General features: G+C 41.2%; 1 protein-coding gene across 13 annotated transcripts in view; it reads right to left on the bottom strand.

Annotated features, from left to right (window-relative positions):
- ank3a (ankyrin 3a) overlaps positions 1 to 16206 on the bottom strand; it is a 97696-nt gene that overhangs the window by 38058 nt on the left and 43432 nt on the right. For 8 of the 13 annotated variants that reach the window (XM_069144494.1, XM_069144495.1, XM_069144492.1 and 5 more), the window contains 16 exons: positions 15549 to 15647; positions 15087 to 15185; positions 14285 to 14485; positions 13475 to 13573; positions 13133 to 13231; positions 12909 to 13007; positions 12615 to 12812; positions 10919 to 11017; positions 7361 to 7459; positions 5068 to 5265; positions 4627 to 4725; positions 3719 to 3817; positions 3501 to 3599; positions 3286 to 3381; positions 1581 to 1653; positions 1343 to 1399 (listed from right to left, as the gene is read on the bottom strand). In XM_069144494.1, coding sequence (XP_069000595.1) covers positions 1343 to 1399; positions 1581 to 1653; positions 3286 to 3381; positions 3501 to 3599; positions 3719 to 3817; positions 4627 to 4725; positions 5068 to 5265; positions 7361 to 7459; positions 10919 to 11017; positions 12615 to 12812; positions 12909 to 13007; positions 13133 to 13231; positions 13475 to 13573; positions 14285 to 14485; positions 15087 to 15185; positions 15549 to 15647 — 1813 coding nt within the window. The remainder of the gene's footprint in view (positions 1 to 1342; positions 1400 to 1580; positions 1654 to 3285; positions 3382 to 3500; positions 3600 to 3718; positions 3818 to 4626; positions 4726 to 5067; positions 5266 to 7360; positions 7460 to 10918; positions 11018 to 12614; positions 12813 to 12908; positions 13008 to 13132; positions 13232 to 13474; positions 13574 to 14284; positions 14486 to 15086; positions 15186 to 15548; positions 15648 to 16206) is intronic. The other 5 variants (XM_069144496.1, XM_069144488.1, XM_069144497.1 and 2 more) reach the window with 2 other exon arrangements.

Genomic DNA, 16206 nt, shown 5'->3' on the forward strand with positions numbered 1-16206 from the left:
TAGCTTCCTCTAAACCTTTTCTTAACTAATACACACATACACACACCAAGCAAAAATATCCTCTAAAGACAAAGAAGTGCAGGGCTGAATGCAACAGCTAACTGAAATCAGGAGGTGGTGCTAAGTGAATATGAAGGCCACACTGCACACGTACAATGCTGATGAATTACGTACACAGTATATAAACAGTTCATGTGCGGCACATGAGGCTGCGGAGTCTCTTATTTATAATTCCTACATGGTAGTGATAACACATGGTGCCAATGAGGATCTTCATCATGCAGCTCCAGAGCGAACTCATCCACCATCACCTGATACGCGTGTATACTTGTTGAGTCTGGCTGTATCACCTGACATAGAAACTCCACACCCTCCCCTCCTCGACGGTCCGCCAAGCAACAGCCCATGAACGAGCTCATCAATTTTACAAGCATGTTGGCTCTGTGGTTCCAAAACAAACGGCAGAAGACTGAAGTAGGCAGCCTGAACCAATTTGACTTGAACAATAAACTTGACTTGTGCTATAAACTTGGCTGTATTGCCACAGCAGCTAGTCAACTGCTAACCATGCCATTGTTGATGTTATGTAATGTGTCGAGGTTTTACACAGAATGAGACGAGATTATATAACTGAACGTATGCAGGTCTCTTTATCGTCTGTCATCTGAATTACAATGCGAGTTACACTGGCCTCGTTTTCATTTTCTCACAGCAGCTATTTTGAAGCGACTGCAGCGCCGAAGTTTGGATGACACATCACAAAGTGTCTGATGAGGAGAAGAAGCGAGGAATGTGAGACTTATGGGTAGCAAGTTGTTAAAAATAACATGGTTTTTTTTAACATCCCGGCGAAAATAACTTCAACGGTGTCAGTTTGTGAAGAGAAACAGGAGCCGCCAGGTTGAAGACCAATAAACAGCTACACAATGTAATGTTTGCTATGTTTGCTAATGAGTTCCCTGGAATCAAATGGCAACAGCTGAGACTTTATTCTTTGTCTGATGACAAAATAAAACAAAAGCAATAGAATATCTTCCCTCTCTGATCCTCTTATTGGCTCCCGGGATTAGAATACTATTATTACGAGTGTATATGTCTGATTCTTGGAGCCTAAACAGCATAATAACTACAGAATAAGCACAGCTTTCTGTGTAAATTTAAAGTGTGTGTTCTGGCTGTTGAGTGAGTGCACTCTGGTTCTGATGAGCAGCGAAGCTGAACAGCAGTATAGCACAAGCTTGTCAGTTAGCACCAGGCAGCAGAGTTATACTGAAGTGCGCTGCGTTATAGGAAAACAAACAAATAAACAACAGAACAGCAGATTCAAACTGGAGACAAATACCTTCATCAACATCTGAAAAAGACTCCTCATTGAGAATTTCTGGCACATTGGCCCGAACTGTGTGATTTGGATACACACACAGTGAAACATGCACATGTTAATGAAAAATGACATCACGTAGCACACAGTATATGGAAGTCATGCAATATCATATGAAGAACAAATCAAACAAGCATTTGCAAGGATCCATTGATCTAATTTTAGTACTCAATAACGGGAAGGGAGAACTTTTACATACCTTCATCGTCTGACATGTCGAGGAACTCATTCATGGTCTCTGGGACATTGATTTTGTGTTTTTCTGACGCACTCTGAGAATATGAAAAGCAGAAGGACGACCAAACAAATCAGTTTTGCAAAAACAATATTCTTTTTTTTCCATTAAAATTTCTATTCCGGACAAATTTTATTCAGTTATTAATGGCAAATTTTGAGTTACAAATTATGACATTATTTAAGCATAAACATCTTGATAACCTCACTGTTGATGTTTTAAAAGTCAGAGCAGTTTACAGTTGCCTGCGGCACCGAGTCGAGGGGAAAATGCAGGGATTTTCTATGAGAAAATCAGGATGTATATCTTGAAGATTACCCACTTTTAATATATCTGAAGCTCAGACAACTGTTGTCAGTTAGTGACAAGTATTTTGATTGCTGCTAAAGTGAGACCTTAACATGTACAGTATCTCCTAATAAGGAAATTAAACCTGGCTGTGGCCCCTGTCACAGCAAGAAGTATTGACTCCGTACGTTTGAAGGCCATTTTTAACCCACATAAGTGACTGGTCAATGTCCCACAGATTGAAGATGTAGGTTCAATAGAGACATAAAACAACAGCACAGTGAATAATAGATCAATCACAGAAAGGTGTAGCGAAACGACCTTGATCTTTAAGTTAGACGACTGTAGGTCGGGACAGATATAACGAATACACTTTGACACTGATTGTGCTGGATCTTCTGTGACCTCTCTGGCTGCCTCTTCATTCACTGTCCCCATCACACTCCTGTCACCTCTTTATCATCCTACTGCCTCACTTTCTGTCCTATTTTCTTACCCGTCGTCCTCCTCCCGGACACGTGTGTGGATCAGATTGCTGTTAGTGACATCGGCAGTGCAAGGAGAAACCTTAAGCTCCAATCTAAGCCCTTTCTCTCTCTTAATCAGGACGGCTTCACACATGTGACACAGCGTGACTGACTGAGTGATTCGCAGGTTGATATGCGACACACACACACACACACACACACACACACACACACACACACACACACACACACACAGACACACACACACACACACACACACACACACACACAGACACACACACACACACACACACACACACACACACACACACACACACACACACACACACACACACCACTTACAGTATGCTGCTGGCTGACTGATCAAGTTTGAATTTGGGCAAAGAGGTCAGTCACACCATTCAGTTTAACACAGCTGCTCAATAAGAAACAGACAAATACTTGACATTAATGAAGACCATATTCTTAAGCATATATAAAGTTTTTAGCAAACTACAATCTTCATAATGCAACAAACTACCAACATGATATCATTTATCCGACATTGTGTTTAGTCACTGCATGCCTGTACCTCCTGGTTGCAGAGCTTTTTAGTCATTTAAACTGAGGAAGCTAAATTCTCACTTCCATTTTAATTTTTAAAAAATTTTTTTTTTTATGTCTAATACTATCTGGGTACTCAAAACCACAACAAAATGAAATACAATGTTTTACTAATTAGCATGCTCAGTTCTCAATGTCACATACAGGATGTAATGTCATGTATTGAACCGGCTCTCGTATTCAACCTATTCACAAGTTATAGAAAATGCTCACATGAAGGTTGATAATGTAATAGAGATTGGGTGCATTGAACTATATGGGATGCTGTTGACGAGAAGACAGTGTCTCACCATGGTGGTCAGGTTTTCATCCGTCACGGGCCTCAGAGTGTCCACCACAGAGATGTACCCGAGACGACGGGCGATGGATAGGGCAGTGTTCCCATTCTGACCAGTGACAGACGAAGAGGAAGTTATTCACAGGAGGTGCACAGAAAACGTATAACATTCAATATTTCAGCTCTGTTGGAGAGGGTGTGTCGGTGCCAGAGTGTTAGTGCACCGACCACGGTGAGATCGTTGGCTGAGGCCCCGTGCTGAAGCAGCAGGTTGATGATGTGGGTGTGGCCCTGCTGAGCTGCTTGGTGTAGAGGAGTGTACCCATTCTAAAAACACACATAAACACAACCGGTTAGCCCAGGAAAGGAACAAATAAATTATGTGGAAACAGAAAGAGCTTCACTTAATCAATAATACAAGACAGCGTGTATCTGTGTTTGTCTACCTTGGTTTTGCCATTGACTCTGGCGTGGTTCTGCAGCAGGAAGTTTGCCATCTTCGCATTACCATAGTGACAAGCAACGTGCAGCGGAGTGTAACCCATCTGCATGAAAGATAGTATATGGAGCAAAAAGGCACAGACATGAAAGGGAGAGAAAAAAAAAGTAAAAAAAGACGATGCATCATATTGTCATCAGTTTCCAAAAGAACTGACTGTTATTCTAAAAAGTGCATAATGTAAGAATTTAAAAATCATTCTGCACACAAACCGATGATTTTCTATGGAAGAAAATAAGATTTGCCTCTTCTCGGCACGCTGTCGCTGATTCTAAATATAACTTCAAAACCGCATCACATTTCACGTCCTAGTTGAATAAAGTGTGTGCATAACGGTAAATGGAGATCAGTGAGTGAATAACCTATTCGCTGTAAACAACTGCCCTGTCAGCACAAACACACACACACCAAATAACCTTGTGTTAGCCCCAACCTTCAGCTGCTGCAGGTCTGTCTGAGCGCGAGCAGCCTATTATGGGAGCATCACTAAAAATTACAGCATGTACGTGTTCATGTGCATTTGTGTGTTTGCTGCAGTGTGAGGTGTATCCATAAAGACATGAACACCTTCTACTCAGGTATCAATCTTTTATTTATGTAGCACCTGAGATGATTACGGACAAGAGAGTGTGTGAGTGTGTTTTTCCGATGCCACAAATACACTAAAACTATACCAAAAAAAATCTAGTTCAAATAAAAGATTATAAACCAAAGACAAGGAAAGTCAGTGATGGGTGGGAAAAAAAATATTAGTTTGCATCAAACCTTAACAAAAAAAAAAAAAGGGAATAAAAGACCTCTGTCTGCTTGTGTATATCAGTGTGTGTGTGTGTGTGGTGTCTGAGAAAGCTTTACTTTTGTTTGTGGGTTGACATCAGTCCCGTGGTTGAGAAGGACCTCTGCAACATTGACCATGTCCTCCTGAGCTGCTAAGTGGAGGGGTGTAAGTCCGCTCTGTTTAAAAAGAAGGGACACATGCAAACGTGTGAACATAGATATAAATCGACACACGCTGTGTCTCCAAGCAAACAGAAAACTGGTTTAAGAAGTCAAAGGATTCATCAGTTTTTCTACTTAGTAAAGAGTGACCGGGTGAAAGCTAGGATGCTGTCGAGGAGGCTGGTGAGAAATGTTCATCTACATTCAAACATGACTACGTCGGTAAATACTGGCAAAGACTGCAGGCTATGTGTCTCTGCGCGCATAAAGCGTGTCTACATCTGCGCGACTGTAGAGTCTTCGTAAATTAATAAACACTCTCTTTGCAACTGTACATGCTGCAGCTACTCATTCCACCTTATTGCACACGTTGACGTTAGCGTTCTTGGTCAGCAGCAGTGACACCAGGTCCACGCTGCCCTCCTGCGCTGCCAGGTGAATGGGGCTGATGCCTTGCCGCGTCACCGCGTTGGTGTCTGCGCCGTACTCCAGCAGTGTGGTCCCAATGTCCATTTGGTTCTTTTTGGCAGCGATGTGGAGCGGCGTGTACCCATTCTGAGGTGGGAAAGACAGAGGCCAGGACAGGTCAGGAGGTTGGACTGAGCTTTTCTATGAATGTGATGGCTGTTCTTTTTTTTCTTTTTTTTTTAAAATCTGTTTACTGTGATTGAGATTGGCTAGTTATGCTCAGTGTTGCACAAAACAGGGAATCATTTCTTTGGATGTTTTCTTCTATAATGTGTTTGACTCCATTTTGAATCAAAATGGAATCCACTTCATACATTATAGACTGAAGCATGGACAAAGCTGCAGGATCGCTATGGTCACAGTTAGATCAGGCAGTCATTTTCATTATATCTACAAAAAATGTATAGCTACAATAAAAGTAATGAAAATTTAAAAAAAAAAACAACAACTCTTATTTCTGCACCCATGGTGCCAACTCAAACCTGAATTAAGTTTAGCAGCTTCAACACATGAGTAGATGCACTTCAGAATAATAAACAGGAAGTTTCATCACGATTCAGATATTTGACCAAAAATGACAACATTTTGTATTTTAACATATAACCCATGTAGTCATGGCATGACAGATCCATGGACTTTCTATTCATTTTGTTTCTATTCAAACATTTTATGTTTTATCTTCAGTGGGAGAACTATGACTCCTCGAACAGCTTGTGAATAATCATCTAAGACCTCAAACACAAGGTTAACTTCAGCACATTTACACAACAGTAAAAAGGCTGGAGACAATGTGAAAAGACAGGTGAGCAGCTAAAAAGGTAACCGTACCATTCTTACTTTCCTCACTTGGGCCACTATCGAGAGACATCATTAAACTAGAAACAGCATTTACTCTAAATACATTTCCCTGATGGGACCTCCACTGATGGTAGCAGCAGGGCTCTGTTCAGATGTCTGGGCAGCCTTGAGGTCTGCAGAGGAGTGGGGTGATTTTAGCTTAAATGGAAAAGGGAAGAGTCATATATATTTATAGAACATCTATGTCACCACTGTCTCTGTGTTTGTGCTCTAAAAAGTATAAAACTGAAGACACGTTATTTTCAAACTGTCCTCCGTCTTTAAATCTGGTTTCATTTCTAGGGTTGTGCAAAGGGTGACGTATTTCACTACTCAAAATCCCACTTTCAGATCCTCCTTCCTGAGTGGGACATCGCACATGACCCATGTTTTATGACACAACTATGCGATAACTCACTGCTAGTATTTGTGTGGCTAACGCCTCTAGATGGCTCCTCCAGTGCACACAGATTGATCCCTTTCCAAAAGCACCTAAATTAGACCAAGCGCAACGACATTAGAGCCCAGCCGAATGAAAAACGACTTACAGATGGAGAAACTTAGAGAGAGGAAGGCAGGGAGGATTGACTAAAAGTGTAGGAGGGAGGCAAGAGAAGTATTTGAATAAATAGAGACAGATTAAGAAAGAGAGACAGGAGGAGACAGAGCCAGCGAGGAAGGGAAGACAAGGAGAAAAAGACAAATTAGCTTTACAAGCTTCAGTCTGCTCTGGCAATGTGTAAGCTGGCGGTCCAGCCAAAACAGGCATTTCCTGCCATATTTTCATTGGTTCTGCCTCATACTTGTTTTGTGGTTTTGACAGACTACCAAACGCCTAGCAGGAGACGAACCACAACTTGACCATATGTCACTTGCCATGTGTGTTTGTGTGGGTCAGGCACTTCAACAAGGGCAGTAACTAAATTCTTTTTTTGTTTTTATTGGAAACACAGAATTTACAGCTCTAGAAAGGACAAAAAGTGGGTGGTTTGGACGACTGACTGACTCGGGAGTAATTTACAACATGTATAGCACATTACTAGCCCCTAAACATTCACTGGCAAAACTGTTTCTGGTTGGGTTTTATTAGAAATATAAAATATAGCGAGCCCAATAAGTTGACAGCATGAGCTAAATTCTGGCTGGTTGAGTGATTTCAAAGACTTGGCTCAGCACAAAGGGACACCTGCACATTCACTCACGATGTAAAAGAGGGAATGGGAGGAAATGAGTGAGCATTAGATCTGCATACATACAAATGGACGTTACATACACAACATTGTTAATGAGCTGACGATGAGCGCATAAGCCAGTGTGAGTTTTTTTTGTGTGTTTGTGTGGATACCTTGGCGGCAGCGTGTGGAGAAGCTCCCTGATCCAGCAGCAGCAGTGCCACTCTCTGATTATCGTAGTGAGCGGCTACATGCAGTGGAGTTAGCCCACTCTAAAACACACACACACACACACGCACACACACACACACACACACACACACACACACACACACACACACACACACACACACACACACACACACACACACACACACACACAAATGCAGAAACACATCCACGCACACAAGCATGCAACACAACACCAGATTAGAAGATCACTGAACACACACACACAAGCATAGATACACAGAATGTTAAGAAATGGAGGGTGATGAACATCAGACTGATGGAAGATATTCAGTACAGGAGACGCTTTGCAGCAGCAACTTCATGCTGCAATCTAGAAGGAGCTGGAGGAGGGTCCCATTATCAAAAGAGACACACAAAGAGAGAGCGTGTCCTCGCTGGCCTCCGAAATGTATTTCCAAAATGTCAACTCACCAGCAATTGTTTTTTAGGTTTCGCTTAAGAAGTGGGAGAATTGTCCGAATCCACATATGAACACTTGGTATAACTTTGTCAAACTTTTCAAACATAGGATTCAGCTATGATCACATTGTTCTTCCTTGTCTAAATTTGGTGCCAACATGGAGAGTTAGGTAAGTTCAGCTAATGTACCTTCAAGCCGCTGGCCTCAAGCAGAGATGAAGAGCGGGCAAAGTACCACAATTGGAGATACATGGTTTTCATTGGACAGCAATGAAGTGACAGTTTAGTTTTTTGGCAGAGGAGGATTAGTGTGCTAGCAGCAGAAGCATTGTTATTGTTTTGATTTAAAGATTTCCTTCAGACATGCATAAAAGTTTTATGATTTTAATAATAGAGCCTGATGTTTTTTTTCCCCCACAAAAAGAGCAATTGCCTCGCTGCTACACCTTTTCCATCATTGAAAAATTCTGAATCTTTAAGTATGCAAATAAATTTCATTTCAAAAGTCTATTTTGTGGACAAGGCGTCTCCTACTTTACTGAAAAGTCCTTTATCCTGTGTATAAACGTGTACTTTAGCTAAAGCAAACACCACACATACACTACACATTACAGTTTTAATTTACATGTGTATAAGCGTGTGTGGTTATGATTGCAAGTCATATTAGTCAAAGTTGTTTCTGGCTATTCTTTCTTTTCATTAATTTTTGTTTTGTTTTATTTAGTCTTTAATGGTGTAAATATCTTAAGTCTTTAATGTTGTGCAGCACTTTGGGGAATTGTTGTTGTATTTAAACTGTGTTACATAAATAAAATTGACTTGACTTGAATCCCAAGTATGCACTTGGGTCTTATTTTCTTATTTATCTAATTGTATTTACTTATTCATCTGATTGTGATTGTATGTTTCAATATGTGAAGTAGTCTGTAGTTATATCAACCATTTGAATGGTAAAGGCTGTTCATTTGTGCTTGTTGACTGAGTTAATCCAGCATGGCTGCTGTTACTATAAAACTCCAAAGGGTGGCAGTAGAGAACCAATTACATCATAGTCTTTTCCCTGCGCACATTTAGAGGATGACTTATTTTCTTTTGTAAGGAATATATTCTTGTTCTGGTACAACTGAGTAGACAATTATGATATAGATATTGTAAAAGTTACACAGTCATTCTAATCTATTTTATACGCAAGTTTATTGTATTCGTATTATGTCACTAGATGGTCACAATGTCAAGACTATAATGTAAAGTTGTTCAAGCCAACATAGTAACCTGATGCAGAGCAGGATTTTTTGGCTGTGGTGATAGCAAGTGGTACCGATCCATCTATCCATCTTCCTGAACTGACTGTGTGTGTGTCCCATTGCAAAATAAACAACTTAAATGCCCCATCCACCTTGACTCTGTATAAGAGTAAAAAAGTAAGCTGAACAGGGGACAGAAGGGTCACATGGCTGGTTAGACAATATCATGCAAGTAAATAAGAACACCAGTATTATGTTGCTTAATACGACACTTCCTGCTACAATAAAAGAGACAACCTACAAGGTAGTAAGTGTATGCAATGCAAGTGTTAATCTACTGATAATAAAATAAAAACAGATATCCATTATTAAATAGAGCAGACAGTCTATAAATATGCCTGGTGGCAAACTGAACGGTGTTTACAAATGCCAGGTGGTGATCAAATGGCAGGACTGTGAAGAATTGTGACCCCGTTGGCTTTTGATACCCTCGTGTCGAAACTCTGCACATATTATACACCACCATTCGATGAGGCTCGAACATCGAAGTGAGGTGACTACACATTTCCGTGGGGGCCTTTACAGGTCGTATTTCTGTCGTATCACTTTCTTTACTACTTTATCTCATAGCGTTGGTATACATTGCAAACAACGAACTAAGAGGTAGATAATGGTAGATTACACTTCTGAGCTACACCTAAAGTAATCCTTAAACACAGCACAATTTATAGCCGACTCAGCTTGCAGGACTGAGTCACGTGGTATAACATAATTTCAGAGAACACTTGGTCTGAATATTTAGAGTCTGCACAGTGTGTCCTGATCGTCATGAGATGTTGTGATGTGTTGTTACAACTGTACAGGAGAGTTGTGGGATACATTCATATTTTGGGTCAAAATGTAAGAAAAAAAAAAAATAAATCATTGTCGTCTTTCTTACCTCTAAAGAAAATTAGCGCAATTAAACAGCAATAAAGACCTGATTATTTCTTTGCGTGCTTGACAATATGACTGATTATAGCATGCCACCACCAAGCAGTGTGGAAGCTTCATTATCATACCTGACTGCCATTATGTTAAATGCTCTCAGATGGTGGCACAGACACACATGCAACTCGTGCCAATGGGCCTGTGTTAAGTAAGTGTGTCAATATGTGTGCGTGCGTGTGTGTGTGTGTGTGTGTGTGTGTGTGTGTGTGTGTGTGTGTGTGTGTGTGTGTGTGTGTGTGTGTGTGTGTGTGTGTGTGTGTGTGTGTGTGTGTGTATCAGGGGAATAAAAACAAATCTGCCTACAAGGTCTTTGCAACAAGACAAGCATCTGTTGGCTGTGTTGCCCTGGGATCAGACCTAAACCTGCTGCTCCTCCACACAAACACTCCCACCAACCCCTGTGTCCAGCTGCAGCTCGGAAAATACGACTCCAAAAGGAATCTGTTTACTCTCTCAGAGACAGGTTGGATAAGGGCAGGCGACAGAGAAACTTTGCTGAATGACAAATGGTCAGAGTATCTGAATGCTTTCCTGATTTCTGCCAGATCTCGAGAGGAAGAATTTCATGTCTAACCCTCCTTTGTCTTATATAAGAATACACATACTGTATATGTTGTACATACAGCCGCTAATAATCCTGGTGGCTGTTAATTTGAAAACTAAGTCTCTGATCGTGACACACCTTGCTGTAGAATTGAAGAAATATGAGTTTGTGCTCCTGTTGCCTGTCATTTCTGTGGCAGGTCAGGTCAGACAGCTCTTGTTTTCCAACACTAGCACATCTGAAAACATTGCAAACAAGAACGCCTCCCTAAAGTGAGCTGTGCACCAGTCTCCTCCTCTCACCTTTCCCGCAGCATCAGGCGCAGCTCTCTTCTGCAGGAGCAAACTGGCCACCTCCATCTTGCCATACTTTGCAGCCACATGCAGCGGACTGAACCCTTTCTGTGGGATGCAAAACAGGACACATGATCAAAATGGAAAAAAATACAAAAAGAGAGTGAGATGAGTACAGATGGGTATTTAAACAGGAAGTGAATATTTGAATTCTTGTAGGTCAGACTTGTCTGTTTGGGGATCAAGCTCTTTACAAGCGTCTCTTTACAAGCAACATAGTTTCTCACATTGTTGTAAACATCCCATCTGAATCACAAAGTTCATGCAACAACAACTTTTACGTAAGTAAAAAAAGATTTGTACACATGAAGTCTCTGTAGTTGAACAGCTCACAAATAAAAACATACTACGATCCATTCAAGTCCAGAACAGACTGTTTGATCCTAAAATCAAAATGTTTGGATGACATTTCAAGTAATTTTTTGTTGTTGCTATTTTTGAACTATTATGTAATCACTTTAATTAACTACATTGAAATGTGTGATAACCTATAAGTGAGTATTATATGTGTATGAGTAGGTTATACCAGCACACACACAGGTTTTCATACCCTTATAAAGGCCGAAGGTCCATACTTCTTCATATATTCCACATCTACAAATGATTGTTGTGTAATGATATCATGTTAATCTTCCTTCATGTGTGTATGTGAAGATATTTAAAGAATTAGGTCATATTTTGTGAATGTGGGGCTCCGACAGATTCGCTCTGAAACACATGACCTCATTGTATGATTGGTTACAGTCAGTGTTTAAATGAAGGCTTGTTTTAGAGAAAATACACTGTTGAATACATAGCCTAATTTAAAATGTTTAAAAAGTTTTCACTTTAATGATAAATTTGTTTCATACACATCACTTAATGCTTCCCATCCCCCAATTATTCTGTTTCCACATTGGTATGACATAATTTCCTTTGAACAGCTGACTCAGGTGATGTCCCAAAAGATGCTGTGTGTGTGTGTGTGTGTGTGTGTGTGTGTGTGTGTGTGTGTGTGTGTGTGTGTGTGTGTGTGTGTGTGAAAAACAGAGAGAGAGGGGATGAGAGTACCATGGGGTTTACCCTTCATTAATCTGACATAGGTCACCTTCAAAGACAGCCCCCAGCCACATACCACACACATGCACAAACCAGTTTGATAAAGACTCATTCACATTTCTTTTTGACCTTGACCTGTGCTATTAACCAGATGTGCGACCACACTATCACCAAAAATGTTCATTTTACGTTATCGCTAAACTGCATTGATTAAAAAAATCCCTCCTGAGAAGAACAAGACGAGTCTTGAATTACTGGGTCACCCTATCCTGAGTGTGAACATTGTTAAACCGATCAACACTTTGTCTGAAAGGGTAAAAAAAGGAACAATACTTTCAGGACCGAATTTAATATGGTTGAGGCGTACAGGTAGATAATGGGCCTGATAACTGGAGACTATAAATGCTATTATTGTGACAACAGAATATTTTTGCATTTCTTAGTTGAGAAAGACAATCATCTTTGAAACATAAACTGATGCCCACTAGTGGAGAAATAAAGCACTGCAATAAGTGGACGTTCTCTGTAATGCCATGTAATGCTTGGTTCACCAGAAGTGTGAGTCTGTGTGACGTTCACTCGATTTAAAATTCTTTAAGCAACTTGCCTTTGTCGAGGAGGACAGTGAGGCTCCGTTCTCCAGCAGCATGGTAGCAACATCTTGGTGCCCTTCGCGGGCGGCCAGGTGAAGGGGAGTGTAGCCTGAGGTGGTGGCAGCGTTGGCTGAGGCGCCGCAATGCAGCAGCTGTTGGACGATGTCAACTTTCCCCAGCCGACTGGAGATGTGCAGCGCTGTCTGGTCGTCCTGCAGAGAATGAGGACGTGACTTTTGGCCCAGCGTTTTAGCATTGTTTGTTTTCTCCTTGACGCAGTGATTGATAATGAGGCTCGGTGTTCTAACCTTGGACTTGGTCTCCACCTTGGCTCCGTTCTTCAGCAGGTATCGGACTACGTCTGCCTGGCCCGCCCTGGCTGCCATGTGGAGTGCTGTTTCCCCTCGCTGGAGGCAACACAGAAACAGAGTCAGAGGGAGCTTTTCATAAGCAGTGATGCAGGATTTGAACAGATATCAGAAAAGAAAAGTACTTCTAACACGTGACACTGCATTAAAAATGATCCACTCACTACATTGGTGGTGTTAGGTGAGGCTCCGTGGTGTGTCAGTGCATTCACAATGTTCTCATGGCCCATGAAGGCTGCCACATGGATGGGCGTCAGGCCAGACTGCAGGGAAACAGATGATCACCATGAAACATTACATTAAAAACTAAATTAATCAAGTCAAGTCAAATTTGTATTAAGATCAGGTCCAAACAAAGACAAGACCCATTAAAAGGCATGCCATGATTATGTATTGAAGGGTACAGCTCAGAATCCAGTAGGTACAATTTAAAGAAAGCACTTCTGGTGACAAATGCTGAACAGCAGTAACAGAACGAGTAAAAGAAGTCCATTCTGGTAAATTACCTCGGTGACAGCCTGGATAGACGCCCCATGTTTAAGCAACAGCTCCATCACTTTAACTCTGTTCTTCTTGCAGGCGATGTGAAGTGGAGTGAAACCATTCTACACAGAAAAAAAAAAGAGAAAACTCAGTGTGAAGCTGTTGCTCTACTAACATCACTGATACCCAGTAAGAGACGAACGCTCTACACTCACAAAATATCTGTGACTGTGTGAGTGCTTTTAACGGGCTGATAAAGGGAGGCAGACCATACGCCAGGAAAGAAATGTCTGGTTCAGAAAATGGCACCTTTAGAAGAGTGAATTTTTCAACTCCTTTTAAAATCCAGATTCTCTGAAAGTCCTTGAGAATCAATTTTTAACCATTTGTGTCATTCAGATCTTTTACATTTTCAGATTTCACTATGTCCCACCTTGATTCACCCTTTTGTCTCATTTCTCTCACAGTTCTCCGTTTTAGTTTTCTTTAAGGAGAACCTTTAGTATCCTAAACTATTCTCATTCTTCTTTAAAACCATCATATCAGCACAGTAATAGCCTCCTGGTTCGCTCATTTTGCACCTTCTGTATATTACAAATTCATCTGTAACCACCAGCTACGCAATGCAATGGAAAATAGTATTTAATTGAATTTAATATTTCATTTTAATCTATATGTGTTCAACATAAAAGCAAAGAAAGTGTCCTTTGGAAACCAGCAACTAACTACTACATTTCACTGTCAATATTTGCGGAGTGGGGTTTTCTACCATGGCCTTGTCACTTCTCACTCACAGACCCACACCCTCTCTCTCCGTAGACTCTGATCCATACCAGAGCTTTTGCATTCGGGTTGGCCTTCTTGTCCACGATGAGCTTGGCCACCTTGTAGTGACCACAGTGGGCGGCAACGTGCAGCGCCGTCAGATAGTCGTTGGTGACGTCGTCCACCGGCACGTCGTGCTGGAGCAGCAGCAGCTGGACGCAGTTGATGTGGTCCCCCTGAGTGGCCATGTGGAGCGGCGACAGGCCGTTCTATAGTGGGCGGAGAGAGGGAAAGAAAGAGAGAGAGAGAGAGAGAGGGGGAGAAAAAGAGACAGCCAGACAAAGAGGGAGAGACAAACACACACACGGACGCACACATAGACAGATGGACAGACAGACACAGGAAGTTAGGGCCTGGCCGTGTGCTGCACAGAGAGACTGCGAAGGGAGTTGCTGAGAAGGTTGCAGAAGCATTGTTATAACGAGGTCATTACAACAATGTCTATTTTGTTACACTGGTCGTCCTGCGCGGCCAAACTGTAGGGCTACGCAGCGGAGACAGGCTGTTCCGGAGAGGTCGCACAGACGTTATGGAGACAATGCGACGACACTACAGCAGCAAAAACAGACCTGCTACCTGATTGGATGACAGATTTCAAATAGCTCTGTGTGGTTAGGAAAGCTGATGTATACAAACAAATGTATTAGTGTGGTATGAACAATGTGTGGCCTGTTCCAACAAAAATGTGACCTATTCTAGTCTGTTCTATTTAATAAGAGCCAGTGAAATAGAGCAAGTGACGTGTTTGGTCCTTTTCTTTCCTATTCTGAACTAAGCAGCCTCTCCTGAATTGATCATCGTAGTAGCTACCTTGGTCTTGGACAGGATAGGAGCTCCTCGGTCCAGCATGATCTCTACCACCTGCGCGTGCCCGCTCCTCGCCCCACAGTGAAGAGGTGTCAGTCCATCCTAAAAAAGAAGAATCAAAATAAACACAAAAATACTCATCACTACCCTTTTTTGTTGTTGTTGTTGTTGTTGTTTTTACAAATGTTTAAGCTTCCCTGATGTTAAACAAATTTCACTTTAACTTCTAAAATTCTAGAGATACGAACACATAAACTTGATAGTGCATCAAAAAAGGCAAATTTGGACAAGGAAATAACAGCCACCCAACACTAACTTCACATTTTACTGATCCGAACACCTATGTAGGGTGCCTGATGAACTTCAGCTCATTTAAAATATAAAACAAACAGTAGAAATCATATAATTCAGCCTCATGAGCCTTATTTCTGAATTTCTGAGGAAAACTGATTTCAAGTGTCTCACCTTGGTCTTTGCATCGATTTTGGACCCTCTGTCTAGCAGCAGCTTCACCATGTTGCTATTACCCCTTTTTGATGCCACATGAAGCGGCGTGATGTCATTCTGAATGAAAAAGAGGAACATTGTGTTAGGATTCTGCTGCACATGTAATGATCTACAATTTACTCGAAAGCTAACATTATGCTCGTCCATTTAACACATCCACACTTAAATGGAATGAATTAATTTGATATATTAGAACATTTAATTAAGTGGTCTGCAAATAGATTGTATTACTTTTATTTCAGCGTTAATGTAAACCCTCCTTAATAAAGATACGCAGTCTTTCATTATCAAGCAAACAGCTGTAAACCAGCTCCAATGTTTAATCCCATCTGTCTCCACTGCTGCAGCAGGACTTTCTGGACTCAACCTACAATTAATGTCAAAAAGCATCGCAAACACCAGCACCCCTTCACACACCAGCTGACATAATTACAGGCCGCTGTTTACTTTAGGCAACTCTTCGATGGCGGTGTGAATATCACAGTAATTAAACTGCTGTATTTAATTGGCAGCGGAGAATTTGTTTGTTAATTCAAATGAATAATAATTTGTTAGTTAGTTAACTAACCAGCTTTGAGAATGCAGGGTGGTGCATAACGATGTGGGCTTTAATGCA

Source organism: Embiotoca jacksoni, unplaced genomic scaffold (genome assembly GCF_022577435.1).
Source record: "Embiotoca jacksoni isolate LCO1_2020_lvr unplaced genomic scaffold, fEmbJac1.0.p SCAF_12, whole genome shotgun sequence".
In the NCBI taxonomy this organism is placed as follows: domain Eukaryota; kingdom Metazoa; phylum Chordata; class Actinopteri; family Embiotocidae; genus Embiotoca; species Embiotoca jacksoni.